Source organism: Micromonas pusilla, assembly GCF_000151265.4.
Source record: "Micromonas pusilla CCMP1545 genomic scaffold MICPUCscaffold_2, whole genome shotgun sequence".
In the NCBI taxonomy this organism is placed as follows: Eukaryota; Viridiplantae; Chlorophyta; class Mamiellophyceae; order Mamiellales; family Mamiellaceae; genus Micromonas; species Micromonas pusilla.
The window spans coordinates 2,114,153-2,139,995 of record NW_003315883.1 but is presented as its reverse complement, the minus strand read 5'-3'; the positions used below and the strand labels follow the sequence as shown (position 1 = coordinate 2,139,995).

The 25,843-nt window shown below is 59.1% G+C and overlaps 13 protein-coding genes across 13 annotated transcripts; 7 read left to right on the top strand and 6 right to left on the bottom strand.

The window, feature by feature from the left end:
- Nucleotides 1-272: 272 nt before the first annotated feature.
- On the top strand, nucleotides 273-2,368 carry MICPUCDRAFT_65213 (uncharacterized protein). The gene is made up of 5 exons (XM_003056575.1): nucleotides 273-289; nucleotides 444-788; nucleotides 958-1,576; nucleotides 1,758-2,147; nucleotides 2,317-2,368. The coding sequence occupies exons 3-5, from the start codon at nucleotides 1,251-1,253 to the stop codon at nucleotides 2,318-2,320; spliced, it is 720 nt and encodes a 239-aa protein (XP_003056621.1). The 5' UTR covers nucleotides 273-289; nucleotides 444-788; nucleotides 958-1,250; the 3' UTR covers nucleotides 2,321-2,368.
- A 464-nt stretch (nucleotides 2,369-2,832) lies between these two features.
- MICPUCDRAFT_46556 (uncharacterized protein) lies at nucleotides 2,833-3,849 on the bottom strand (the record flags this gene model as incomplete). The annotated part of the gene is made up of 1 exon (XM_003056168.1): nucleotides 2,833-3,849. The coding sequence occupies one exon, from the start codon at nucleotides 3,847-3,849 to the stop codon at nucleotides 2,833-2,835; it is 1,017 nt and encodes a 338-aa protein (XP_003056214.1).
- A 391-nt stretch (nucleotides 3,850-4,240) lies between these two features.
- On the top strand, nucleotides 4,241-4,798 carry MICPUCDRAFT_55825 (uncharacterized protein; the record flags this gene model as incomplete). The annotated part of the gene is made up of 1 exon (XM_003056574.1): nucleotides 4,241-4,798. One exon carries the CDS (start codon nucleotides 4,241-4,243, stop codon nucleotides 4,796-4,798), a length of 558 nt encoding a protein of 185 aa, XP_003056620.1.
- A 1,109-nt stretch (nucleotides 4,799-5,907) lies between these two features.
- Nucleotides 5,908-6,676, top strand: MICPUCDRAFT_65211 (uncharacterized protein; the record flags this gene model as incomplete). Its single annotated transcript, XM_003056573.1, has 3 exons — nucleotides 5,908-6,257; nucleotides 6,386-6,485; nucleotides 6,582-6,676. The coding sequence occupies 2 exons, from the start codon at nucleotides 5,908-5,910 to the stop codon at nucleotides 6,435-6,437; spliced, it is 402 nt and encodes a 133-aa protein (XP_003056619.1). The 3' UTR covers nucleotides 6,438-6,485; nucleotides 6,582-6,676.
- Nucleotides 6,677-7,024: 348 nt separating this feature from the next.
- On the top strand, nucleotides 7,025-10,412 carry MICPUCDRAFT_14447 (uncharacterized protein; the record flags this gene model as incomplete). The annotated part of the gene is made up of 9 exons (XM_003056572.1): nucleotides 7,025-7,214; nucleotides 7,320-7,500; nucleotides 7,606-7,688; nucleotides 7,822-7,885; nucleotides 8,111-8,386; nucleotides 8,465-8,768; nucleotides 8,850-9,332; nucleotides 9,435-9,984; nucleotides 10,066-10,412. 9 exons carry the CDS (start codon nucleotides 7,025-7,027, stop codon nucleotides 10,410-10,412), a joined length of 2,478 nt encoding a protein of 825 aa, XP_003056618.1.
- Nucleotides 10,413-10,724: 312 nt separating this feature from the next.
- On the bottom strand, nucleotides 10,725-11,246 carry MICPUCDRAFT_55823 (uncharacterized protein; the record flags this gene model as incomplete). Its single annotated transcript, XM_003056167.1, has 1 exon — nucleotides 10,725-11,246. The coding sequence occupies one exon, from the start codon at nucleotides 11,244-11,246 to the stop codon at nucleotides 10,725-10,727; it is 522 nt and encodes a 173-aa protein (XP_003056213.1).
- A 502-nt stretch (nucleotides 11,247-11,748) lies between these two features.
- On the bottom strand, nucleotides 11,749-12,075 carry MICPUCDRAFT_8778 (type II secretory pathway family protein; the record flags this gene model as incomplete). Its single annotated transcript, XM_003056166.1, has 1 exon — nucleotides 11,749-12,075. A coding segment is annotated over one exon (327 nt), but the record flags the coding sequence as incomplete, so codon positions are not given.
- A 928-nt stretch (nucleotides 12,076-13,003) lies between these two features.
- MICPUCDRAFT_38483 (mitochondrial carrier family) lies at nucleotides 13,004-14,020 on the bottom strand (the record flags this gene model as incomplete). Its single annotated transcript, XM_003056165.1, has 1 exon — nucleotides 13,004-14,020. The coding sequence occupies one exon, from the start codon at nucleotides 14,018-14,020 to the stop codon at nucleotides 13,004-13,006; it is 1,017 nt and encodes a 338-aa protein (XP_003056211.1).
- Nucleotides 14,021-15,459: 1,439 nt separating this feature from the next.
- On the top strand, nucleotides 15,460-16,296 carry MICPUCDRAFT_65207 (uncharacterized protein; the record flags this gene model as incomplete). Its single annotated transcript, XM_003056571.1, has 3 exons — nucleotides 15,460-15,745; nucleotides 15,854-15,940; nucleotides 16,125-16,296. Exons 1-3 carry the CDS (start codon nucleotides 15,612-15,614, stop codon nucleotides 16,294-16,296), a joined length of 393 nt encoding a protein of 130 aa, XP_003056617.1. The 5' UTR covers nucleotides 15,460-15,611.
- Nucleotides 16,297-17,685: 1,389 nt separating this feature from the next.
- Nucleotides 17,686-19,385, top strand: MICPUCDRAFT_65205 (voltage-gated ion channel superfamily; the record flags this gene model as incomplete). Its single annotated transcript, XM_003056570.1, has 1 exon — nucleotides 17,686-19,385. The coding sequence occupies one exon, from the start codon at nucleotides 17,686-17,688 to the stop codon at nucleotides 19,363-19,365; it is 1,680 nt and encodes a 559-aa protein (XP_003056616.1). The 3' UTR covers nucleotides 19,366-19,385.
- A 183-nt stretch (nucleotides 19,386-19,568) lies between these two features.
- Nucleotides 19,569-20,882, bottom strand: MICPUCDRAFT_55818 (uncharacterized protein; the record flags this gene model as incomplete). Its single annotated transcript, XM_003056164.1, has 3 exons — nucleotides 19,569-19,591; nucleotides 19,672-20,050; nucleotides 20,223-20,882. 3 exons carry the CDS (start codon nucleotides 20,880-20,882, stop codon nucleotides 19,569-19,571), a joined length of 1,062 nt encoding a protein of 353 aa, XP_003056210.1.
- Nucleotides 20,883-22,021: 1,139 nt separating this feature from the next.
- MICPUCDRAFT_55817 (e2f1-like protein) lies at nucleotides 22,022-24,184 on the top strand (the record flags this gene model as incomplete). Its single annotated transcript, XM_003056569.1, has 6 exons — nucleotides 22,022-22,443; nucleotides 22,505-22,739; nucleotides 22,794-22,895; nucleotides 22,948-23,198; nucleotides 23,267-23,511; nucleotides 23,566-24,184. The coding sequence occupies 6 exons, from the start codon at nucleotides 22,022-22,024 to the stop codon at nucleotides 23,658-23,660; spliced, it is 1,350 nt and encodes a 449-aa protein (XP_003056615.1). The 3' UTR covers nucleotides 23,661-24,184.
- Nucleotides 24,185-24,538: 354 nt separating this feature from the next.
- MICPUCDRAFT_25400 (uncharacterized protein) lies at nucleotides 24,539-25,840 on the bottom strand (the record flags this gene model as incomplete). Its single annotated transcript, XM_003056163.1, has 1 exon — nucleotides 24,539-25,840. A coding segment is annotated over exon 1 (1,278 nt), but the record flags the coding sequence as incomplete, so codon positions are not given.
- Between the last annotated feature and the right edge of the window lie 3 nt (nucleotides 25,841-25,843).

Genomic DNA, 25,843 nt, shown 5'->3' with positions numbered 1-25,843 from the left:
CGACGCGCGAGGAGAAGCCGCGTTAGGTGCGTCGTCGTCGTCGCCGCCGTCGTCGCCGCCGCCGCGTCTCGATATTTCGCGTCGCGCGCGTTTCTCTCTCGTCCCTCCGGCCGCATCCGCCGCCGCGCCACTCTCGCGACGCGTCTCGTCCCTCGCATCGCATCGCACAGCCTCGCGGGGCGTTTTCACTCACCGAATTGAAACGTCTGTCCCGTCCGCCCCCTCTATCCCCTATCGCGCCGTCTCTCTCTGAGCAGTCGACGGCCGGCATCGCGACGCCGCGGACGCGGTGAGACTGCTTCCCATACGACCCCATTCGCGCGATGAACGCCATTCCTTAAGGACTTTCCCCGTCCGTCGTCATTCTTCACCCGCGCTTCCCTTTCAACGTCTGACCGGTGAGACGTTCGACTGACCGACGCGTTCCCGATCGCTTCGCCCAGTTTTTCGCCGCCGCCGTCGCCGCGACCAACCTCGAGCGCGCGCCGCCGCGCGCGCGGAACGCGCGCGGGATGTCCGACGCCGCGTCCGCGAACGATCTGATCGATGTCGTGGATTGGCTCGACCGCGCGGAGGAGTTGTACGCGACGGTTCGTATTCTCGAATCGTCGCGACGGTTCGCGTCCGCGTCCGACGCGCCGTCTCGTTGCGCGCGTCTCGACCGCCTCGCGGCGGCGTTGATCCGGCTCTCCGGTGCTGACGCGGTGAGCTCCCCGGTCGCGGGGACGTCCGCGCGCGCGAGGGAGAACGCGAGATCGCGCGCGTTGGACGTCTTGGCCGAAATTAAGGTGCGCGCCGGTCCGGTGGACGATTTCGTGACCGAGTCCTCTCGCGCGTCTGTCTGTTTCCGAAACAAAATAAACTATTTTCTTTGCGCGTCTTTTCGTTCTCCCGCCGGCCGCGCGTTCGTCGTCCAGCGTTTGACAGCCGCGACTCCGCGCGTTCGTCCACCCGCAGGCGCTGGGGGAGGATAATTGTGGCGGTGGCGCGACGTCCAGAGCGAAGCGTTGGGCGCGACGGCTGGATGGTGCGGCGATAACCTTATGAAAAACCATACAACGCGAACACCCCTTAACGCGGTTGATTTTGGCGAGAGAGTTGACACGTGTCGATGTAAACGCGCATGGAAACTTGATTTCTCTACGAACACGTACCAGGAAATTAAATCCGCAGTTTAGGACACCTACGGCGGCCTCGGCGCCGCGCGGGCGTTTGCATTGTCACGTGCTCCGGTGTCGGCGACCTTTACGATGACGAGCTGCATAAATTTCATTGTTACATTGGAGCCACCGACACCTCCACACGCGCTAAGTCGCGACATTACCTCACACGGACGGGAGCTCGCCTCTTCGACCAGTCGTCGCGCCGTCGCCGAGTTTTCGCGTCGAGAGTCTTCCGCGGTCCCCCTCTCTCCCGTCGTCGCCGTCGCCGTCATCCTGTTTGCCCATACGAACCCCTCCCACCTTCTTCACCGCGCCGACCGAGCCTCCGCCCGCAAACCCGATGACCTCCACGTGCAAACCCCCGCCGCCGCGCGCTGTGCTCAGACCACCGACTTTGTGCAGATCCGTGTCCTGGCGGGAGAAAGACGAAGTACATCGCGGGCGGCGGGCGAACGCGTCGGTCAGTTGAACGTCTCAACGGTCAAACGATAGGGTCACGTTGAAAGGGTACGCGTAGCACAAGGCGAAGAGATGCAAGAGGGGGGGGAATCCATCCTTTTACGAAACGGGGTTGCGTGTGAAAGAGACGCGCCTCGAACCGAACGCGCGCGGCGGTGGTCGCCGCGGGCTCGCGAAGCGTCATCAACCCGTCTCGCGTCTCGAACGCGCGCTCGACGAACACGCCGTCCTCGTCTTTGATCCACACCGTCCGTCCAGGGAGATCGTCCGGGGCGTCCGTTCGAAGGGCCGTCACGACGACGGGGACAGGCCTTTCCGCGTCCGGCGCGTCCGGCGCATCCGGCGCGAGCGACACGTTGAACTCAATCTCGAGCGCTTTCCACCACGCGCCGACGAGCCCGCACCGACCGAAACGCACGTCCGACCCGGGACGGTTCCACCCCGTCTCCGTGATCGCGGTTCTCTCCGCGCAGCGCAGCGCGCGCCCGAGCGCAGGAGGCGCGAACGACGCCGGGTTCGTCAGATCTGAGGGTCGTTCCATACGAAGCGACGTCGGTCGGAGTTGAAAGGCGTCGCGGGGTGTCGGGCTCGAAACCGAGGTGTGGGCAGAGAGAAACGCGCGCGGGAGAAGTCCTAAAGGAACGGCGTGCACCACGCGAACGCGGTCGCTTGAGGACCAGTGTGTGGGGCGCACCTAGAATGACGAGGACGTCCCCGGCGCGAAAGTCGTCCGGCTTCGCGTACTCGCACGGGTTCCAGCACCTGTGAGCGAGTCGCGTTGGTTGCGTTTCGTTTTTAGGGCGCGGGGCGTACAGTATGCGTCGAGAGGAATTTCGAGCGGAACGACGACGTCGTACCGTGCGGGGAGTGGGCTAAACGAAACGAAACGAAACGGAACAGAACGAAACGGAACGGAACGGAACGGAACGCGCACCCGACGCCGATGCCGTCGCGATTCGAGGGGAGCAACAGCGCGCCGTCTTCGCGGCGCGTGCGCTCGTTCCTGGAGGGTATTCGCCCGTACGAAGCGACGCCGGGGCGGAGTTCAGGGGCGCGTCAGTCGAAGTCGCGAGGCGTCGCGGCGGGCGCGTCAGGATCGAAGCCGAGGATTGGGCGGAGCGAAACGCGCGCGGGCAGCGAAGAACGTCCTCGATAAACGTCGCGCGCCGCGCGAGCATCGAACGCGGTCGCGCGGGGAACGGCAAAGTCCTCAAGGAATGGCGCGCGCCGCGCGGACGGGGTCGTATGGGAACCGGCGCGACGAGGACACGCGCCTGACGCGCGCGACCGCGCCGCGGCCGTCTTTCACGGTCCAGGGAAGCGGCGGCGCCGTCGCCGGCGCGGTCGTCGCGTCGTCGTCGTCGTTATCTCCCGTCGTTCGCGAGGAAAGAGCCCAACCGCACGCGTCGTCCGGTCCGCGGCACGCGTTCACGAGTCTCTCGACGCGCGACGTCGAAAACGCGAAATATTTTCCTTCGGGCGTCGTCCCCGGCTCGGCGTAGAGCGCTCGAACGACGAGCGTCCCGCCGAGGACGTCGTCGTCGTCGTCGTCGTCGTCGTTCATGTTCAGGTTCAGGTTCGCGATGCCGTCGTTCCACGGCGGCGGCGCGGGAGCGGGCGGCGACGCCTCGGGCGCGGGCGCGGGCGCGGGCGCGGGCGCGGGCGCTTGCGGCGACGCCTCGACGGGCGCGGTCTCCACGGGAACGCCGCCGTTCTTCGAGCGCACGAAGTCCTCCACGAACGCTCGCACCGCGAGGTTCGGTGCGAGCTGCGCGAGTGTCAGCCGATGCGCGCGATCGAGCGGGTCCGTGCCGTGCTCGGCGATCCACCGCGAGATCGCGCCGCGGTCGTACGTCCGACCGCTGCTCGTGACGAGCGCGGGCTCGGTCATGAGGCACTGCGTGATGGGACAGACGAGAGCGTCCGGAGCGTTCGCGTCCGCGGCGATCGCGGGGGGGATGATGAGCGGCGCGGGCCATCGAGCGGGGGCGTCGTGCGTAGGCATCGGCGCCGGGAGCGACAGCGGGAGCGTCCGCGGAGGCGCGGGCGGAGGACGCGCGCGACCGAGCTCGCCGCGAGGATTCGACGCCGACGGTCCGCGGGCCTCGGCGCGGAGGACGCCTCGCACGGGGGGGGTGGGGTTCGCGTCCGCGTCCGCGTCCGCGCCGGTCGCGGCGCTTCTCGAGCTCGGCGTGTCCTCGCGCGCGCGACTCGAGCTCGCGCCCATGGAAGTGCACGGGCGGGTGGCACGCAGAGCGGGAGACGCAAGACGGGTCGGTTCCTCTTCGAGATATGACTATGATACACGTACGAGTACTCGTATCATCAATTACAGTGAACAACGTGTACATGTACAGCTGTACGAGTACGAAGATAAATACAAACACATTTGCGGTGTGTACAACTAGTACGAAGGTAGATCTGTATCGCGGTGTACGTGACGAGTCGTGTACGTGTACGTGTACGTGTACACGTACTGTAGTCCAAAAATCAGATACACTGTAGCCAATTGATGACTGAGCTTCAGTATCATATTATCAACAACTGTACGTGTAGGCTACTGTACGGCACAGTACGAGTACCATTGTGTAGTTGTACACGTCTGCACGTTCGTAAACATGCGCAACGATATGAAAGTTCGAAAGTACTACAGTTGTCCACTACACGTAGCCCTACGTGTACACGTACACGTATGTGCAGTCTTACGCTTACGAATATCTTATCTTACAAATGTTTGCTTACGTGGCATCGTTTCGCGAGCGGTCACACCTCGGACGCGCGCCCGCTGCTGCCACGAACGACGAGGCGGCAAGGTGAACGCGCGAGAAGTGCGTGGGCGGATCGACCACGGAAAGCCGAGCTCTCGCCGCCGCGAGCACGATGCCTCCGCCACCCGCGCCCTCGCCTACGGAGCCATCGTGGAAGAAGAAGGAAATCATGTTTTGGTCGGCGGTGATCCGCGCCGCGGACGAAAGCGCGAAAAACGGTCCGAGTCGCGGGGATTCGCCGCGCGGCTAGAACAGAAATGGCGCTTCACCATAAGGTTATCGTACGACGACGACGACGAGAACGATAAATACTTTGTCACATCTATCTTGACTACCTCCTCCCCGCGCTTCACTACGGCGCCCTTTCGGCCAAATATAAACCTAGCAGGGCAGGGCAAGTCCGGATAGACTGTACGTGTACACGGTAAGTTGTATATACAAGTATTTTTGTACGAAAACGACCGCACAGCGCATTCAGTCCGGATTTTCGATGGGACGTACTCGGGTAACACTTAAAATCTGGCAGCGCTTTTAGTCAGGAAGTGACGTATCGTACTCGACGAAATCCGAAAGTTGATAGTATTGGACAGTATTACAGTATCATACTGTACGTGTACACACTTCCGGAAGTACGAAAAGACCTGAATCAGATACGAAGGTACTGTACGTGTACCTTCGAAGGTACTGTCGCTACAGTACCCGGCCGCGCGGGAGGGAGGGTCGCGCGACGACAGGACGGATGCAACACTCCATCTAGTGTTGCGTGTAGTGTACCTTCGTACACGTTTTTTATGAAGGAAGGTAGTAGGCCAAACATGTACACGTGTATCACTCGTGTATCTGATTTATTACCTTCGAGGGTATTACCTTCGAAGGTACGAAAGTACTTTCGTACTTTCGTACTTTCGTATCATACTTCCAAGTACGAAAGTACCTTCGAAGGTATCTACGAGCTATCTACCGTAGCAAGACTACACGTAGCTAGACTAGCTAGCTACGAAAGTACGAAAGTACCTTCGAAGGTACTTTCGTACTTTGTAGCTAGCTACTAGCTAGAGTACGAAAGTACCGGACTAGCTAGAGACTACCTTCGTACAGTATTCGTAGCCCTACTCACTGTACAACGTTTTACACGTTTATTAGTGTAACGTGTACGAAGGTACCTTCGTACTTTGAAAGTACACATGAACTTCCGGAAGTACTTGTACGTGTACTTTCGTACTTCCGGAAGTTCACTATCATATCCAATGTGTACTGTACTACGCCCTTTAAGCCCTGAATTAGCGTGAATTGACGGAGCTTAAAGGGTGACCAAAAAGTCATACGGAACGTCGCGATAGACGACGGCGAGATGCGACGCCGGAAGCGACGTGCGCGACGCGCGCGGGTCTTCGACGTGTGTGACGAAACGATTGCACCGGAGAACGACCGACGTGTCGACCTCCCCCCGGCACGACCACCGGTCGCCGTCACTACGTCCAAGAGGGATAAAAAAAGCATCGTATGAACAAATATTCATGAATACGAGTACTTTTCGTTCTGAGCGAGGGAACAACGCGCGCGTCTGGATGAAACGGTCACGTAAAATGCGTTACGTCGTATTTCAAGGACACAGCGTGTCACATTCGCTCTACTCTCTTGCTCACTCATGTCGCGCTCGCTTGTATGGACCAACACCATGCCGAACTTCACGAAATGCTTGCGTGACCGCGTTTTCGCCATTCTTCGCACCGGGCTATACCGTGCTCGCACACCTGAGACCCGTCAAACTCCTCAAAGTTGTGTTTCCGGCGCCCGTGCTCGCAAACTCACTTCCCGCCCTTGGAGTAATGCCCGGTGCCGCCGGGGTCGCTGTAGTACGTGGAACCTGCGGAGGAAAGGGGAGAGCAATGTGAACAACAGAGATCTTGAAAAAGTCTCAAGTGAAAAAAATATCACAAGTGCGCAAACGTCGACGCGGAGGCGGATGGACGCGCGCGAGATGCGAGCGCGCACCGTTGTCGTTTCGATAGTAGAACGACCCGTCCGTGTTCGAGTATTTGTATGACTGCCCGGTGTTCGAGTTCGTCCCGCCGGGGGTGCTGTACGAGTTGCCCTGCGGGAGAGAAGGCGAGATCTGACTTAAAATCTGACGTGGAGCGCGGAAACCTCGCGCGCCCGCGGGATAGTCGCGCGTGAAAGCTGGGCGCACCTGAGCATTTGTCGGCATGATGACGATACGGATGGATGTAACGGGTAGAACAAGAGGTGGAGGAATCAAAGTCGGTAATTAAAGGGTTGAACCGTTCGGATTCGATTACTTGTGGACTTTACTTGTTGGACACCTTTGTTGGACTTCTGGCCGCTTGCGTACACGTAGCCCTACAGTACAGTAGACTTTAGTTGTTTTACAATACGTGTACTGTACTCGTAGTCGTGTACACCGAGCTCGAATCGTCGCGAGTCACCTCGACGTCTGTTCGCCGCTCGCCACAGTACACGTACGTGTACAGTAGGGCTACCTGTGTGTGCTGTTACAGGGTACCTGTAGATTTGTGGAGGTTGTAAATCTGGGAACACACTATCTGGGCGTTGTTGTTCGTTTCGTTCGCTCCGAGACGCCGCGCGCGCACTTCCCCGCGCGCGCCGGCGGGCATGGAGACGGCGCCGCCGCCTCCCGCGGCGTCCAAACTCACCCTCAACGACGTCGTCGGGTATCCCCGGCCGGGATACGACGTCCCCGAGCTGTACGCGTTCTCCCCCGACGATGGTCTAGTCACGTCGTTGTGTGCGCCGGAGCGAGGAACGTCGTCCAGGAATCTCTACGCGTTCGACACCGCGACAGGTGCGTTCTATCTCACACTGGTCCCCATACGACCCCGTCGGCGTGGTGAACGCCGTTTCTTAAGGACTTTGTCCGGCGCATCTCTCCGCCCACCCCTCGCGACAGGGACGACGAAACTGCTGTGCACGCCGCCGCCGACGCGTTTACACTTCGAAGGCGACGATGAGAGCGGGTACTCCGCCCCGGAGGCGATGCAGCGCGAGCGCGCGAGGGAGACGGGGAAAGGGCTGACGAGCTACGAGTGGGCGTCCAGTTCCCATCGCGCGGACCACCGCGCGTCGCCATCGTCGTCGACCTCCTCCTCCTCCTCCTCGCACGCGCGGTCGTCGATAATGCGGTTGCTCATCTCACAGACGTACGGGGCGTACGTCCAGGACGTATTCAACGGCAGCGGCGTCCAAGGCGGCGACCTGCGTTTGGTCGCGCGTTCGGCCGAAGGCTCGCCCGTGCTCGACGCGAAGATCTCCCCGGACGGTGCGCGCGAAGAGACGCCCGCGCCGCCGCGGCCGCTCGCGTCCGCGCCGCTCGTACCCTAACTCTAAACCACGAACCCTCCCTACTCATTCGCGCGACGCGACGCGCGCGAAACGAAACCACCCTCTCGCAGGCAAGTGGGTCGCGTTTGTGCGCGATGACGAGATCCGCGTCGCGTCGTGCGACGCCAACTCGTGGTGTTTCCCCGGGACGTCGCTTCACATCGCCGGCCTCGGTGCGTCCGCAGTCCGCTTCCCGCGCGACCCCGTTCGGGTGTTGTGTCGCGCGACGTCCGTTTCTCGATGCCTTTTCGACGAGTCGATGGGTCGCGGATCCCTTCCTCGGGCGCAAATTGATCATCACGTTTCTTGACGACGTTTCCTGTCGTCGCTTCGCTATTCGCCAGGCACCGCGCCACCGAGCGCGCGAGTGACGTACGGCGCGCATAACAACCCTTCCGTGACGCACGGACTCGCGGAGTACATCGCTGCCGAGGAGATGCGCCGAGATCGCGGGTTTTGGTGGCGCCGCGACGGCGGCGCCCTCGCCTTTTGCCGCGTCGACGTCTCCGCGATTCCGACGGTGAGAATTCCGTGCACGTTGGGAGCGCAGCGCGCGGGGACGCGCATCGTGGAAGAGCACGCGTACCCGTTCACGGGGGGATGCAACGCGTACGTGAGGTTAGGCGTCGTCGACGTGTCGAAGATCACGGGCGCGGGGACGACGGACCACCGCCGCGACCGCGGGAGTCCTCGCGACGATGGCGGCGACGGGAGACCTTTTTCGGGGGATCCCGACGACGATCCGACCGCGCACGACGTGACGTGGATGGATGTCAATTGCGGCCCGGCGAGCTTGGGCGGCGCGGGCCTGGAGGAGGAGTACCTCGCCGCGGTGGACTGGTCCCCGAGAGGGGACTTCTTGATCGCGCAGATACAGAGCCGGGATCAGAAGACGATGAAAGTCGTGCGGTTGGATCCGACGACGGGCGAGCGCGCGACGAACCCGCGCGACGGCGGGACGTGTCTGCACGTTGAGCGGAACGACGCGTCGTGGGTCTCGATCCACAACATGCTGTACGTCCTGAGCGGTAAATCGAGGAGGAGTACGAGTACGAGTACGAGTACTCGCGCACGCGCGCGCGACTGGGACTTCATGGAGGCTCCACGCGACGCCGTCTCCGGCGCGCGCTACGGCGACTTCATCTGGGCGTCCGAGAAGACCGGGTACATGCACCTGTACTACCACGACGGCGTCGACGGCGAGTGCGCGCACGCGATCACCGGCGGGGAGTGGTGCGTAGACGAACTCATCGGCGTGGACGAAGGCCGCGGGTTCGTGTACTTCACCGCGTCGAAGCTCGGGCCGCTGGAGAGGCACCTGTACCGCGCGCGTTTGTTTCCGACCCTGGACGCTTCGTGCGCTTCCGCTTCTACCACCACGTCTGACGCCGCCACGTCGCGCCCGCGCGTGCCGCGGTGCCGGCGTCTGACGCGCGAGAGAGGCTACCACTCCGTCGCGATGGACCACGCGGGAAAGCGGTTTTTGGACGTTTACGACAGCGTGAACAACGCCCCGAACGCGATGTTGCGTATGCTGCCGACGGATGACGACGACGACGTGTGTAACGGCAGCAGCGGCGGCGTTACCGACGACGGCGACGACGACGACGACGCGTTTCCGGACGACTTCGACGCGACCGCGCTCGCGCTGCATCGCGACATCTCCGCGACGGTGGCGGCGCAGGGTCGAAATCTGATCCCCCCGTCGCTCGTGACGGTTGCCGCCGCCGACGGATCGACGACGCTCCACGGCGCGCTCTACCTCCCGGACGAGGACCCGGAGTTGGCGTCGGCGCGCAACGCTTTGCGTCCCGGAATCGTCATCGTCTACGGCGGACCTCAAGCGCAAGAGGTGCAAAACACGTGGCGTCTCACGTCCGACGTGCGCGCGCAGTTTTATCGACAACTCGGGTACGTCGTGTTTAAGCTCGACAACCGAGGGAGCTCGCGTCGAGGGCACGCGTTCGAGGCGGCGTTGAAGAACGCGTTCGGCGACGTCGACGTGAACGATCAGATCGAAGGCGTGAGGTGGCTCGTGAATCACGCGCGCGTGGATCCGGACCGAGTGGGCGTCATCGGATGGTCGTACGGAGGATTCGTCGCCGCGACGTGCGTATTGAAAGCTCCGGGGACGTTCGCCGCCGCGTGCGCGGGCGCGCCGGTGACGCGTTGGGAGCTGTACGACACGCACTACACCGAGCGATTCTTGGGTGCGCCGAACAAGAGGCGAGACGGTGCCGCCGCCGATGACGACGCGGACGCGGATACCGTGGATACCGCGAGCGTGGGTACCGCGAGCGCCGCCGGCGCCGAAGACGACCCCTACGCGCGCGCAAGCGTCCTGTCGCACGTCGACGGGTTCGCGCGCGGAAAACTTCTCATCGTGCACGGGATGCTCGACGAGAATGTGCACTTCTCGCACTCCACGGCGCTCGAGGACGCGATAAAGGCGGCATCGGCGCGGAGGACGCGCGAGCTCGGAGAGGACGCCGGGACGAGCGGCGAGCTCACGTTGCTTCCTTTTCCCACGGAGCGGCACGTGATGCGCAGGACGCACAATAGGAAAACGGTCGAGTCCGCGATGTTTCGGTTTTTTCAGGACGCGCTGATGGGCGAGGGCGGCGGGTGGAGCGATGGCGAGAGCTTCCACGATTGGGATTAGGCGCGAGGCGCGAGGTTACGGAGGGTACGTAAGGAGTAGAAGTACGCACGTAGAGACGCACCGCACCGTTTGTGCGAAAGAAACGATGACGAGCGAATGACTGAAAGCGTTTGCCGCGTTGAGTGACCCCGGTTTCGTGACATTTTTTTCGCGAGGCTGAGTTGCCCGTTTTGGGTCTCGGCGACCCCAGCAGTCAAGCGCGCGCATGGGGATCATCGCGAAAATCCGACTTTAATAAGGTGTTGTAGGTAGTACGAAGGTACTTTACACGGTTGTGTGCATGTAAATACTCCTAGAAGCTAAATGGGCGTCCTACTCCGCCGCGCCGTCTTCCGCCTTGAAGAACCCGGACAAGCGGAACTTCTCCGTGGGGTCGTCGCTCCCGGAGCTCCCACTGTCGCTGTCGCTGTCGTCGTCGCTGTCGCTGTCGCGCTTCCGCTTCTTCTTTCCGCTCTTCTTCCCGTGCTTCTTCTCTTTCGCCTTTTTCGATCCCTTCTTCGATCCCTTCGACTTTTTCGCATCCTTCCTGCCGCCGCCGCGCTTCTTCTTCTTGGCGACCCCCCCTCCGCGGACGCGCGCGAGCCGCTTCTCGCGATCCGCCTCGAGCTGCGCGCGAAATGCCCGCGTCTCCTCGTCCGTCTTCTCCGCCGCGGCCGCGAGTTTCCCCTCGCGCTCCTTCTCTCGTCGTTGAAATTCCTCGTACGTCGGGCGCGTCGCCGTGAGCGACTGCAGGTAGTGCGCCTGCCACGCCGGGGAGTGGAACGACGCGTCCGAGGGGTCGCGCTGCCGCGGGGCGCCCGTGTCGGGGTCGATCGACGCGTACCCCTCCGCCATCACGCGGGAGGTCTCGCCGTCGACGACGCGCGAGCGAGCGAGCGAGCGACGACGCGACGCGGGCGGGGGCGATCACGTCCGTACGTGTTTGGTTCGCGGGTATAGAATACCTCGTACGAAAGTACCTGAAGGTACGAAAGTACTTTCGTACGAAAGTACTTTCGTACTTTGTACTATCGACGTTGTACGTGTACAACGCGTTATTAACGTTGTACGTGTACTGTACGTGTACCTTCGTACAGACGACTAGCCCTACGGTCCTACGAAAGTACGAAAGTACTTCAAGACACACTACCGGCTACGCGCAATTGGTCTGGCACGGTGCGCGCACAGTACCTCATCACGCGGGCTCCGAGACGCGTCACTTGCGCCCCTTCTTTCCTTTCTTCTTGCTCCCGGTCGTCGAGCCCCCCCCGGTCGCCGCCGCCGCGGCCGCCCCCGCCTGCCCCGCCTGCGACGTGAACTGCGTCAATATCTCCCCGGGCGTCGGCATCCGCGCGACGCGCTCCTTGTGCGCGCTCGTCCCCGGCGTGCGCGCGGGATGCTTCGGAATCATCCGCGCCACCTCCGTCAACAGCGCCCCGCGCGTCGAGATCTCCCTCGCGAGCGGCATCCCGTCGTCCTTCTTGAGCGTCACGCGCACGCGCCCGCGCTGCCACGTGTCCCGCGAGTGATGCTTGTCCTCGATCTCGCACGGCAGCTTCAGGTGCTTCTCGATGACGTCGCGAATCTCGAGGACGTGCGGCGCGTCGCAGCACGCGGACCGCGCGAGCTTCCGCCCGTCCGCGACCGACGCGTTCGCGTTGAGGTACACGGGGTAGATGATCACGCGCGAATCGTGCGCGTGGTCGCGCGACGCGGGGGCGATTTCCGTCGCGGCGGACATCGGATCGTGCGGCGCGGCGCGGCGCGGCGCGAGCGGGGGTCTTCGGCCGCCGCGCGGGTGGTCTGGCGCTCTCTCTCGTCGGTCCCCGGGTCGGTCCCTGCACGTGTATCTTATAGTTGTAGTGTACACTCCGGAAATACTTTCGTACTTTGAGTACCTTCGAAAGATACGTGTAGTACACGTAGATATGCTACGAGTAGATACCGTACGTACACGTACACGTATACTTCCGGAAGTACTTTCGTACAACGTACACGTGCGTACTTTCGTACGAAGGTACTTTCGTACTTCCGTACGAAGGCAACTTACTTAGGTACGAAGGTACCTTCGAAGGTACTTCACACAACAGGTTTTAGTAAGAAACTAGACTAGACTACTCGCTCCCGAGAAGCGCCCAACCAACCTTCCTACGCTACACGCGGTCGCTCGCGTCCGCGAACTCTCGCGCGCACTCCCACGCCAGGAACATCACCGCCGTCGTCGGAAACTGGTGACGGTGAACGGATGGACGCGAAAAAGTACGCGCAGCGTTCGCGGGACGGTCAGTCGAACGGCAGGCCCGCGTCGCGGCAGTCGCGCGGAGAAAAGACCGAGGGAAGACGCGGGGCGGGCGGGCAGGGAAAGGAGAAGAGAGAAACGATGCGACGAGACGACGCGACGCGAACGAACGCCGCGCGCGCGCACCGCTCGAGCAAGCACCGGAGTCGAGCCGCGCCAAAGTCCCGCGACGCCCCCCGCCTTGAACGCTCTTCCGATCAGCCGAAACACCGAGACGTCGTCTTTCGACCCGACGCGCGCGACTTGAAACCTGGGAGGAAAGTCCTTAAGAAACGACGCGCGACGCGCGAATGGGGTCGCATGGAAAGTAGTCTCACCTTGTCTTCGCGCCGTCAATCGGCAGAACCGCGAGCCAAAACGCCGACCCCGCGACGCCGCCGCACGCGATCGCCGCGAGGGCTTCCTGGACGCGATACGCCGCCGCCGCGCCGCCGCCACTGCCGCCGTCGCCGGCGGCGGCGACGGTCGATGATGCATCTTCCCGGCGGGCGGGCTTCCGCGTCCACCTCGGGAACGCACTCTGCGCCAGCTCGTAGGTCGCGAAGAACAGCGCGTTCCCAGGAATTTCGCGAAGCATCGTCGCGAACGTCCCTCGAAACAACCCGCGGATGCCGTCGCGTTCGTACGCTGCGACGCGATCGATCGACGTCGGTCGGGTCAGTTTCACATCGATCCGATCGAGGGGGCTCGACCGATGAGAGTAGGTTCGACGACGCGAGGTGTGTGCGGTGAAAAGATATGTACAGAGGCGCCCACCAGCTGCGACGGCTTCTCTCGCGCTCGCGAATTGTCCATCCTGGACTTGGCACTTGATCAGATCCGTCGGGGCGACGACGAGAGAGAGGACGGCCCCGCCGACGGCGCCGGAGATGGCGACGTCCGCGATGGCCGCCGCCGCCGCCGCCGCGCCGCTGCTCGTCGGGGGGTCAGCCGACGCGCGCTCGTCCATCGCGATTCGGCGGTGCGTCAGCCACTGTCGCGTCTGCGACACGACCCCGTAGTTTAAGCCGCCCTCGAGCGAGTACCCGAGGAGAGGCGCGGAGAGGCCCTTATACAGCGCGCGGATCCCCCCGCCCGGGCCAGGGGCGGACGCGATCGCGCGCGCGGTCGCAAGCGCGGACGGCGCGGACGCCCCCGTGTGCGGCGCGGTCTGCATCGCGACTTTGACCGTGTCGAACGGATGCGCGGAAAGCGTGTAGAAGAAACCGGCGACGACGCCGCACGCGAAATCGACGCTCGCCGCGCGCGACGACGACGACGGCGCGTCGGCGTCGCCCCGCCGCGGCGGCGGCGGCGGCTGCGGAGGTGGAGAATCACGCGTCGCGCGCATCGCGCGGGCGTCAGCGGTGCGTCATCGGGGCGGGGGAGGGGCGACGCGACGGAAGCGCGCGACGGGGAGTGCACGGCGGGGCCGCCCGCGTCGTAGCGAACCACTTCTCGTCATCGTCAGGCAACTTGTCAGGTACAGTACTGTACGTGTACACGTACAGTAAGTTGCTTTATTGTACTGTACAACGCGCGTTACGTGTCCGAGCAAGTACGAAAGTACTGTACACGTACGTGTACGTTGTACGCGAAGGTACGGAAGTACTTTCGTACAAAGTACGAAAGTACTTTCGTACGTACGAAAGTACGAAAGTACGAAAGTACGAAAGTATGATACTGTACGTGTACAGTACACGTAGTACACAATGGCTATGATATGATAGTGAACTTCCGGAAGTACTTCTCGAAAGTACAACTACTGTACTGTACACGTACGTGTACTTTCGTACGAAAGTATCATACTTCCGGAAGTACAGTAGTACTTGTACACGTACAACTACAGTACTTTCAAAGTACGAAAGTACTTTCGAAGTACAGTACCTTCGTACTTTCGTACGAAGGTATTATGAAAGTACGAAAGTACACGACTACTACAACGTAGGGCTACACGTAGTATAAAAACGTTGTACAGTGAGTAGGGCTACGAATACTGTACGAAGGTAGTCTCTACTCTCTAGTAGCTAGTCCGGTACTCTAGTAGCTAGCTACCTTCGAAGGTACTTTCGAAAGTAGCTATCTACTATCTAGAGTCTAGCTAGTCTAGCTACAAGCTACGGTAGATAGCTAGATACCTTCGAAGATAGATACTTTCGTACTTTCGTACTTCCCTTCGAAGGTACTTTCGTACTTTCGAAAGTAAGTTTTACTTTCGTACTTTCGTACTTTACTAAAGTACGTTGTACGTTGTACTTTCGTACGATTGTACTTTCGTACCTTCGGAAGGTAACAACTTACTTGGAAGTACAACGTTGTACACGTACGTGTACACGTGTACGAAAGATAGATTTACCTTCGAAGGTAATAATAAATCAGATACACGAGTGATACACGTATAAAATGTAGGGCCTACTACCTTCCTTCATATAAAACGTGTACCTTCGAAGGTACCTTCGGTACGAAGGTACAGTACAGTAGACTTTTTAGTTGTTTTACGTGTACGAAAGTACTACGCAGACCAGAATGCGGTTTTTCACCCGCATGTATCGACAGGTCTGTCGATATACCCGATCAAAGCGATCGGGGATTTTCCGATCAAATATTTTGAAAGGGTATTTTCATCATCGCAATAGCCGATCAAAAGCTTAACGCGGGTGAAAAACCGCATTCTGGTCTGCGACGTACAGGTACTCGTAGTCGTGTACAGAAGCAAGAGGGGACCGAGGTCTCGTGACCGATCGCGGCATACCACGCGCGCGGCACACACGAACGCGCATCGCATCCCCGTGCGCGCTCGAGCTCGAATCGTCGCGAGTCACCTCGACGTCTGTTCGCCGCTCGCCGCGCCAAGCGTTCGCGCGCGTCGCGGGCGCGTCGCGGAGCGCGCGCGCGTTTCGAGATCCGCGTCGCGAGACTTCGCTTTCGATCGATCGATCCGAATGGCGACGAAGGTGGGCTCGCCGGAGAATCAAGTCGCGTCCGGGCTCGCGCCACGTACCGCGCTCGGCGCGCACGACGCGAACGTCGCGGCGCCCGTCGCGCTCGCGCCGCTCTCGATCAAGAAGGCGAGACGGTGCGCTCCGACGCGACGTCGTTCCCTCGCGCGACAACCGCGTTCGTCGGTTTTTCGTCGCGTCCTCACGTCTCCGCCTCCCCTTCGCTACCCCGGTCGCGCTCGCAGCTTCAGCAGCCCGACGGACAGCGTCATGTCCCCGGCGTCGAAGTTCGTCAGCCAGAAGCAGAAGAAGGGGCAGAAGATCCGCGCCGGGTGCGAACAATCGAACCGAGATTCGACAGCTGTCTGACGCCGCACAGCTGTTCGTTTCGGACACGCGAGACGAACCGTTCCGCCAAACACCGGGGAGCGCCCGCTCGCTCGCGAATCGCGTCCTCCCGCTCCGACATCACACTAACCGAGCCGTACGTCTCAAACCGCGTCAACGCGTCCATAGGTTTAACCCGTCGCAGCTGGAGGGTAACTTCCGCGCGCTCGCGCTCGGGAAGAAGGACCGAGGCGCGAACGCCACGGGACTCGGCGCTGCGCCGCCCGCGGCCGCGAAGTCTCGGTTCGCCGCGCCGCGTGAAGGCGGGAAGTCGCCAGCGTCGTCTCCGGCGTGGAGATGAGCGCGCCGTGCGCGCGGTGACACGGCGAGGAGGGTGGGGGGCAACGCAGCGATGCGCCGCGGCCGACGAGGGTGTTTTCTTCTATCCTACGAGTATCTGATCTTATACAGGTATCGATAGACCAGTTGCGCCTCGTAACTCGATCAGACAAAAAAACCATACAGTAGAGTACGAGCGAGTACGCAAAATTTCGTATGGAATCTTAGTTTGATACAGCATTTTCACCTCTAGCGCGTAGCGCGGGTCAGTTCTACGGTCCCGATTTTTTTTATTATTAATTTCTTGTATGAGCGTCAGTCAGACACGCTCCCCTCACTTTCCGCGCTTCTCCGTGCGCCGTCGGCGGGTACACGTACAGTACTGTACGTGCACGATTTTAGACACCAGATCCATGCATTTGCGCGCGTCTTGGACGTGCACACGTACTCGTGTACTGTACACGCACGTACGTGTAGGAACTTGGTCACACACGCACATTCGGGGGCGCCGCGCGCGCGTCGCGCCTTCCCCCGACCGCCGCGCAGGAGTCGCGCGAACCCGAGCGTCGTCTTCGCCCACGTCCTCGCGCGCGCACGCGCGCGCGCCACCCCTCCCCACTCGAGGTGAGTCCCGATGGTCGTCCTCAACCTCGCCGCGGTGAACGACCGACGCAACGACGACCGGGAACTCGAGCACTACGACGGCGCGCGACGACCGCGGACGAACGTCTCGCGCGACGCGAGGACCGCGCGCGCGGCGCGACGCGTCCTCCGCGTCCGTGGCATCGACGAGATCGTCCTCCCGCGCCCGCGAGCGCTGTGGTGCAAGCTGCGATGCGTCGTGTCCTACGTGGTGAAACTTCAACGCCTGCGCGACGGCGTGAACGAACGCGTCCCGGCCATCACGAACGCGACGAGGGTCATCACCGAAGCGCGCGTGCGCGCGATATCGTACGCGAGCGAACTCGAAGGCGAGGGCGCGCGCGCGTCGTCGTCGTCGTCGTCGTCGTCGTCGTCGTCGTCGTCGTCGTCGTCGTCGTCGTCGTCGTCGTCGCCGTCGTCGTCGTCGTCGTCGTCGTCGTCGTCGTCGTCGCCTCGCGCGTCCCTCGCGAGCGTCGGAGAGAAAGCCGACGACGCGGACGGCGGCGGCGGCGGACGGAAGACGCGGCTCGATTCGTCCGCGACGCTCCCCCCCGGGCGTTTCTCGCTGCGCTCCCACGCGGGTCCGACGCCGGTGTTCGCGACGAAGAGCGTCTCGAACGCGCTGCTCCGATCGCGGTCGCTCGGTCTCGGCGGCGGCGGTCGCCCGGGCGTTGACGCGTGGTCGTCGTCCGACGGCGAAACGTCCGACGAGAGCAGGGAATGGAGCGAATCGTCCTCCGACGCGGGGGACGACGAAGAGACGCGGCGGATGAAAGTCGCGATGCGTCGCGCGGTGCGCGAGCGGAGACGGGGACGATCGTCTCTTCGATCGCCCGGGGTGTCCGTCGCGCTGTGGGGGGACGATCATCTCAGCGCGCCGAGGATATCGAAGAGCGGCGGCGACGGACGCGCTTCGAGCAGCCGCGGGAGCGACGGCGACGCTCCCGCGGGAAGACGGAGAGCGCGCCGGACGGGGCCGACGACGCGAGAGAAGATGTTCGCGACGCTGAACGATCCGGACTACAGCTCGCTGGCGAAGTACATCTCGTTGACTATTCTCGCGCTGATCGTGACGTCCACGACGACGTTCATAATGGACACGATTCGAGAGTTTGAAAACAACGCCGCGATCGCGGGCGTGGAGTACTTTTGCATCGCCGCGTTTACCCTCGAGTACGTCGGCAAGCTCGCGACCGTCCCCAGGGAGCACAGAGCGGAGTGGCTGAATGGAAAGATGAACATGATCGACCTCGCGGCGATCTTGCCGTTCTACATCGAGCTCATCGTCGTCGCAGCGACGTCGAGCGAGGAGTCCGGCGCGCCGAGCGGGTTGCTTAGATTGTTCCGCCTGTTTCGCGTGTTTCGAGTCTTGAAACTCGGAGCGAAGATGCGAAAGCTCGAAGTCGTCGCCGCCGCGGTCGCGGATTCGATCGACCTCCTCTTGATGCTCATCTTCATCCTCGTCTTGACCTTGGTGCTCTTTTCCACGCTCTTGTACTTTTGCGAGGACGGCGCATGGGAAGCGTCGGACGCGTTAGACGCGTACGCGGGCGATCCATTCGCGTCTATCCCGCGTTGTTTCTGGTGGTGCACGGTCACGCTCATGACCGTGGGATACGGCGACGCGTATCCGATCACCGGGTGGGGCAAAGTCGTCGCAGCCGCGACGATGGTCGTCTCCGTCGTCATCACCGCGTTGCCGATATCTGTTGTCGGCGCGAATTTCACGCAGCAGTGGCTGCTGTACCGCGAGCGCGAGGCAACGAAGACGCGCGCGAGTGCCATGATGTCGAACTTCCAAAAGCTCTCCGACGCGATTCGCGTGCACGATTACGTCTTGGACGAGGTCCTCGCCGCCGTGGAGGAGATGGAGATTCTCATCGAGCAAGACCTCGCGTCTATGAAACGGTTATTCAACACGGCCACGACCACGGACGTCACGAGCGGAAACGCTCGCGCGCGTCGCGTCGCGAAGAACGCGCGTCGGGCGACGTTGGTCGCGTTCGACGCGAAGTTTGCGCGAACGCAAGACGCGCGCGAAGAGCTCGACCAGCTGTTGTCATTCGCGGACCTTCTCGGCACGCCCGGCTTTCTCTCACAGCTCGACCTGGTGACCTCGAAAAACGATCGGTTATCCTGCGTGATGGACGCGGTGGAGGACATATTCACCGAGGTAGACGCGCTCATCGTGCGCGTGAACGAGGTCAACGAGAGCGGGACACGGGTACTCGACGGCGCAGCTTCCGCGCGGCGGTTGGAGGATGGAGTGTCGCCGACGCCGGGAGGGAACCCGGGGGGGAGCGCGTCGGAGCGGACTTCAACTTCGCTCGCCGACGACGGCGCCGGCGCCGCGCGCGACTTGGAAGAAGCGCTGGACGCGAGCGGCGGGAGCTTGGGCGCGTCGACGACGGAGGGACGCGGCGACGGCGAAGCGTCCGCGAAGAGATAGCGACGGAAGACGACGACGACTGCGTGATGAAAATGGACGATCATCGTCGTCTTCTCTTCTCTTCCGCGCCCTCCGCGTCCGCCTCCTCCTCGACCGCACGCGTCGCCGCGCGGTCGCCTTCTCTGAACGCGCCGAGGCTCCCGTCTGCGTCCGCCATGTCCACGAGCGCTGCCGACCATTTCGGGTTAGGTACATTGTAGGGTTTAGGGAGGTTTAGGGTGTAGAACTGGGGCGAAGATGACGCGCGCGGCGAAGAGAGACGACCGGGTTTAGCGCCGGGAGGGATCCTCGAGGAACGGCGCGCACCTAAAAAGTCGTCGCTGCGCCGCAGCAGCGGCGCGTCCAGCAGTCGGAACGTAAACTTCATCGGAACCTTCCTCGGGTCGTGCTCGAGCGCGCGCAGGCGGCCGCAGTAGACGTACTCGCATCCTTCCATGCGCGCGAAGAGGTGAAGCGGCCACGCCGGCGGTTCCTTCGCGTCCTCATCCCCATCTGCATCTGCATCCCTCGTCGTCGTCGTCGTGGGGTCCACTCGCCCCTCCGCGTCGTCGTCGGCCGGCGCGGCGTCGGCGATGGACGCGCGCGGAGACAACGCCGCCGGCGCCGTCTCGCGTGCCAAACGAGCCGTGGACCCGTCGACGCTCGGACCCGCGGCGTTCAAGATGCGCTCGATCACGGGCGTCGCCTTGATGTGGTGAACGATGACAGGAAACAGGGCAGGCGGTGAGAAGGAATGACGTGAGCGAGGGCGCGATCGATCGCGTCGGCGGTCGGCCAGAATCAGAACGAGACCGCTGGCGTCGCGGGCGAAGAGGAGAGCGCGCACTCTGAAACCGAATGACGAAACGCGAACGAACCTCCGTCTGCCGTGGCTGCGCGAACCACGTGATCCTTCCACCCGCGTGCGTGAAGACGTTGTCGTACGCATTACCGTTCTTATCCCCGACGTTGACGAACAGGCACACGACGTTTTTGAACTCCTGAATGCCGCTGTACTTTGAAAATCGCGCGTCGCGACGCGGTGCGGCGAGCGCGTGAATCACCGCCGCTTTCTTCGCGCCGGTGCCGTCGCCGATCGAGGCGCCGAGGTGATTCGCCGCGAACGCGCGCGCGCGCACGACGAGCGTCTTGATGCCCCCCTTCGCCGGCGGTGCCGCGGGCGACTTCGCCTTCGCGGACGCGGTCGCGACCGCGGCGACGCGCGTCGGTTTCGGTTTCGGTTTCGGTTTCGGCAGGTCGCTCGCCGCGCGTCGTCGCGCGGCGTCGTCGCCCAGATCCTCGTCGCGCTCGAACGTCGTGTACACGCGCGCGGGGAGGCGTCGAACGCGGTCCGACCGTCGCAGGTCTTCCAGGTCGATCGCGATTCGCGCACGCTTTTCCTTCGCCTTCACCCTCGCGCGCGGCGGCGGCGAGGGCGTCGTCGTCAGCGCGTTCGGGAGGTCGCCCACGAGCGCGAGGAGGATCGCGCGATTGCGCGCGATCCGCGCTTCGCGCTTTCGCTCGTATTCGGTCAACATCGCGACGAACGCGCGGGCGGACGGACGCGCAGACGGGCGGTCGCGCAGGTTTCGGAAGCGCACGCGCGAGAAGGCGCGAGGCGGCGGCCGTTCGCCGCGCGCTGAAGCGTGTAAACGTAATGAGGATACGAGTACAATGTACTGTACACTACTGTACGTGTACAAGACTTGTACAAGTCGTGTACACGCACGTGTAATATTGTACGAGGCTGAGCAGAGTAAAAGTGACCGGGGGGCATGACCGGGTTGATTTGTGACCGTTGGGTCGACTGACCCCCAAAAGCAGGGCGGATTTGGGGTTTCCAGGGTGAGCTGAACCTGTCGCCGGTTTTAAATAATTCTCGATTATTTTCACATCAGAGATTTTTAGTATTTATTCACACTCTAACCAAATAGCCCATACGAGTACAAATAAAACTACTCTTAACGTTTGGGGTCAGTCTGACAAAAAAGGGTTATTGCCATCCACGCGGGAACAAGTCCGCGAAGGGGGAGGAGGAGCAAAAAAAAAGTGCAACCAGTCTCCTCCTTTACAGCTGTACAACGGTACGTACTGTATCCCTGACGTGTACTTTCGAAAGTACTTTCGTACAACGTACAACGTTGTACGTGTAGCCCTACACGTACGGTACAACGTACAGTACACGACTACACGTACAGTACACGCACGTGTACACTGTACAGCTGTACACGTACAGTACATAGCTACATACAGTACAATAAAATCCTTGCAATTTTATTTCCGAAAATAAAATAGGGCTACGTACACGTACACGTACACTGTACAACTACTGTACAGTACGTGTACACGTGTACACTAAAAGTTATCAATATGGAAGTACTTCCGTACCTTCGAAGGTACTTCCGGAAGTACTTTCGTACCTTCGAAGGCGTTGATATTGTTGATATAACGTGTTGTATGTGTACAACCGGTGTTGGCCTACACGGGTCTGTCGACCGTGCGGAGGATACGGTGGGCGTTGTGTTGTGTTTCTAGAGACTATTAACAACTTATCGGAACAGCTACCTTCGAAGGTAGTCATTCTGTACACATGTACAACTACACGTGTACAGCTGTACACCGCGTTACTGTTGTACATATCGATACCTTCGTACGAAGATAGATACAACTAGAAGATATGATACGTGTACGTGTAGCTAGCCCTACAGCACACGGTTGTACATGTACAATAGAATACACTACGGAAGTACTGAGAAATAGATATCCGATACGGAAGTACGAAAGTACAACGTTGTACTGTAGGCCCTACGTGTACGGAAATAGATACGAAGGTACGAAGGTACCTTCGAAGGTACGAAAGTACCTTCGTACACACTATGATACCTTCGTACGGAAATACGAAGGTAATAAATACGAAAGTACGAAAGTATTTACTGTATCTTCGAAGGCACTTTCGTACGAATGTACACAACTTGTACACGTACGTGTACACGTACACATCGGTACAACATTTTTACGATGCAAGTTTTCCATATTTCGTTCAGAAGCGTTGTATAAAATCATGCAAACGCCCACAGGATCTACGTGCCGATACGACAGGTAATGTGCCTATGTTCGTCTCTGTCTGAAGTGTCCCGGTGCTCACCTATCTGACTTACAGCTCTTTAAGTTTACTCACAAAAAAGTTCGTCTTTCTCCTCGAAAAAGCCGAGGAAGGCACAATAAATCTGAATCGAGCCGCGGAGTCTCTCGGTGTCCAGAAAAGGCGAATATACGATATTACGAACGTGTTGGAGGGCATCGGTCTTATAGAAAAGAAATCAAAAAATAATATTCAATGGAAAGTTTTACCTCCACAGTCATTCGGACTGAAATCTGGCCTATCAACAGTGACGGTACTAAGCAATTTTCCTATTTATACAAAAGTTGAAAGGTATTCATTTTGACAGGAAGAGATAAGAAGCATGCAAAATGACGAAATCAACCTCGACGAGCATATACAGAACATGCGAAGGAGTATGCATGTTTTGCTTGAAGATCCCGCTCACAAGGTCAATATATGTGGCAAAGCAAATTGAGAGTACTAAATCTATCTATACCCAGGGAAACCTCTTCGTCTCAGAGGAAGACATAAAAGACTTCTTTTCTTTTCGCTCAGAAACCCTAGTCGCCGTTCGTGCACCCCATGGAACTACACTTGAAGTTCCAGATCCAGATGACAGGATGGAAATTCCTAACAAGAGATATCGAATCTTCTTGAAATCTAAAGGAGGACCAGTCGAAGTTTTTCTTGTCTCACTGCACGATAACGTGAGTGGACAGAGCTCAAAAGAGGTTCATTTCAAAAAATCACCGTAAGTCTGTACTTCACAGCTCGTTCTACTTGGGAATTCATATGAGGTTTCTGATTGTTTACATTCAGTGTCGACCATTCGTTACAAGGTGCCGGCAGAGCGACTCCTTCTCCGTCTCGTGTTCATAGCTCCTCAGCAGCAACTCTTGCACGGGCTAGTGGACATGCTCCTTGGACGTCTTATGAAGAACGTGAAATTCCAGCGATCCTTCGCATCGCACCGCCGATTTCTGACCCTGACTTTTGGTTCTCTGATGACATAAAGGAAGTCGGCATTGGCCTAAATGATATGTACACTTCAGCAGGTCTGTCAGGTGAGTTCCTTTTTTTCGCGCATAACTTTCACATGAACAACTTTTCCAGGTGAGTGCTTCTTCAACGAAGTGCTAGGTGCCGAATGAATGCTCAACGCGAATGGCTTTCATCAAATTATGGCTCTCAAGGGACATCCACTGATAATTGAGTAAATAAATATCCATATTGCTTGTCCAGACCAAACTACAGGACAGGACAGATAGGATTTGAAGTTTACCTGTATCCTCCAGCACTTGGATATGTGGCCAAGGCACGTTTGATCCGGAAAATAGCAAAACAATTAAACCTCAGCATGCACAAATAATTGGTTTTGAATTTGCGAGTACGTGTATACGTGCTAAGTCTTCATATGCTGAACGCAAAATCGAAAGCAGATCAAAGCACACTCAGCAGCAGGAGAAATATGTAACTGAGTGCTCCCCCGACCTACTTTACATTAAAAATAAACTCAAAGTCTAGGTCCTCCAATAGTTTCTTGCAGATGGTTATAATAAGCTGACCTCATACCAAGACAGTGAACCGCCTACAGATAGAAATCTATAAATACTTTAAGAAACTGGGCAGGGACTCTGCCACTCGCCTCAGGGTGCAGATTGCTTGGGCCACTGCAACGTCCTTTGGTGCACCTCCCAACGAAACACATCTGAACCCTGTCTTGGTTACCTTGAAATCTTTGCGGTACACTTCATCCAAATTTTCTACCAGCATCTCGATTACTTCAAGATCAGCATTGACAACAAAATCTAATACACCAGCCCGTGCATCCAACACGATGTGCGTCACCCCGAGCTCTCCTGCCAAAGCGCGCAACCGAAAAAAGTTAAATGCAGCTGACGTAACTTTGTCAGGCACGCCAAAGCACGCCTCGAGCGATGAAATCGCACTCTCTACCTCGGAAATTGAGCGAGATGCATTCAGGGAGTTTTCGGCCAAGTTCCGAACATCTGCTGTTATCACGTAAGAGTCACTGATGGGTGATAGCTCAGTGAAGTCTGGTGTCACAACATTCTGTGGCTTCATTGGATTCAGTTTAAGCTTCTCTATCTGCTCCAATTGATTGTACAAGAATTCCATGTATAAGTCAGCACCGATGTTGTCAACTTGACCGCTCTGCTTTTCCCCAAAAATAGTGCCGACTCCTCGTATAGCCATGTCACGCTCTGCTAACTTGAAACCCTCTCCTAGGCCGCAGCATTCTTCGAGTGCAAGCAGGCGTTCCTGTGCTTCACTACGCAGGTCCCCGATATCTGCGTGGAACATATAAGCATATGCCTGCCGACAAGCGCGGCCAACGCGCCCTCGAAGTTGGTACAAGCTTGCTAGACCAAACTGTTGTACTTCCTCTATGATGATAGTATTGACATTTGGTATATCAAGTCCAGATTCAACAATCGTGGTGCAGAGGAGCACATCAGCCTTGCCACACGCAAAGTAATCCATGGCAATGTCGAGCTGATCGCCCTTCATCTTTCCGTGAGCTTTCATGATTCGTAGGCATGGGAACAATCCTTGCAAACGCTGCAGTGCACCATCAATCATTTGAATCTTAGGCACAACATAAAATATTTGGCCTCCGCGGTCAAGTTCAAATTGTATAGCATCGCACACTGTTTTTTCATTATATACCTGTAGCTGAGTATTTATTGGTCGACGTTCTGGAGGAGGGGTTGTTACAAGAGATGCATCACGAAATCCCGTAATTGCCATGTGTAAGGTTCGAGGAATGGGAGTTGCAGACAGTGTCAATACATCTACGGTTGCTTTCAAAGCGGAAATCTGATCTTTGTGTTTTACACCGAACCGTTGTTCCTCGTCAATCACCAGGAGGTTTAGTCTCTTATAATTTTCAGGAGGCAAGTTAAGCATAAGATGCGTTCCAACGACCACATCAGTCTTCCCCATCATCCAACGTTGCAAGACGGCCAGTCGAGAGCTTTCCTTGACGTTTCTATTCAGTAATTCAACCGACATATCAAATATTTCGAGCCTCGCACTAATCGTTGCCGCATGCTGTTTGGCCAGCACAGTTGTTGGTGCAAGGACAAAAACCTGCCCCCCGCTCGATAATACCCTAAATATTGCTCGCATCGCAACTTCTGTCTTTCCGAAGCCAACGTCTCCAACCACGATTCGATCCATAGGAGTATCACGCTTGGAAAGATCATCATAGCAGTCCCTTATTGCCGTGGCCTGATCTGGAGTAAGAGTGTACGAAAAACTGTCATTGAACCGTTTGTATATGTCTTCACAGGGTGGAGTATAAGGTGCCCGGATGCAGTGAAGTCGTTTCAAGTAAAGAGACATCTGATTCACCACAAGCTGCCGAATGTG

What these genes read in the sequence shown, in the direction of transcription:
- MICPUCDRAFT_65213 (XM_003056575.1), top strand. Translation starts at nt 1,251, where the DNA reads ATGACGAGCTGCATAAATTTCATTGTTACATTGGAGCCACCGACACCT. An exon ending in TTTGTGCAGATCCGTGTCCT is followed by an intron (nt 1,577 to 1,757) that starts GGCGGGAGAAAG and finishes AGAGACGCGCCT; the next exon opens with CGAACCGAACGCGCGCGGCG.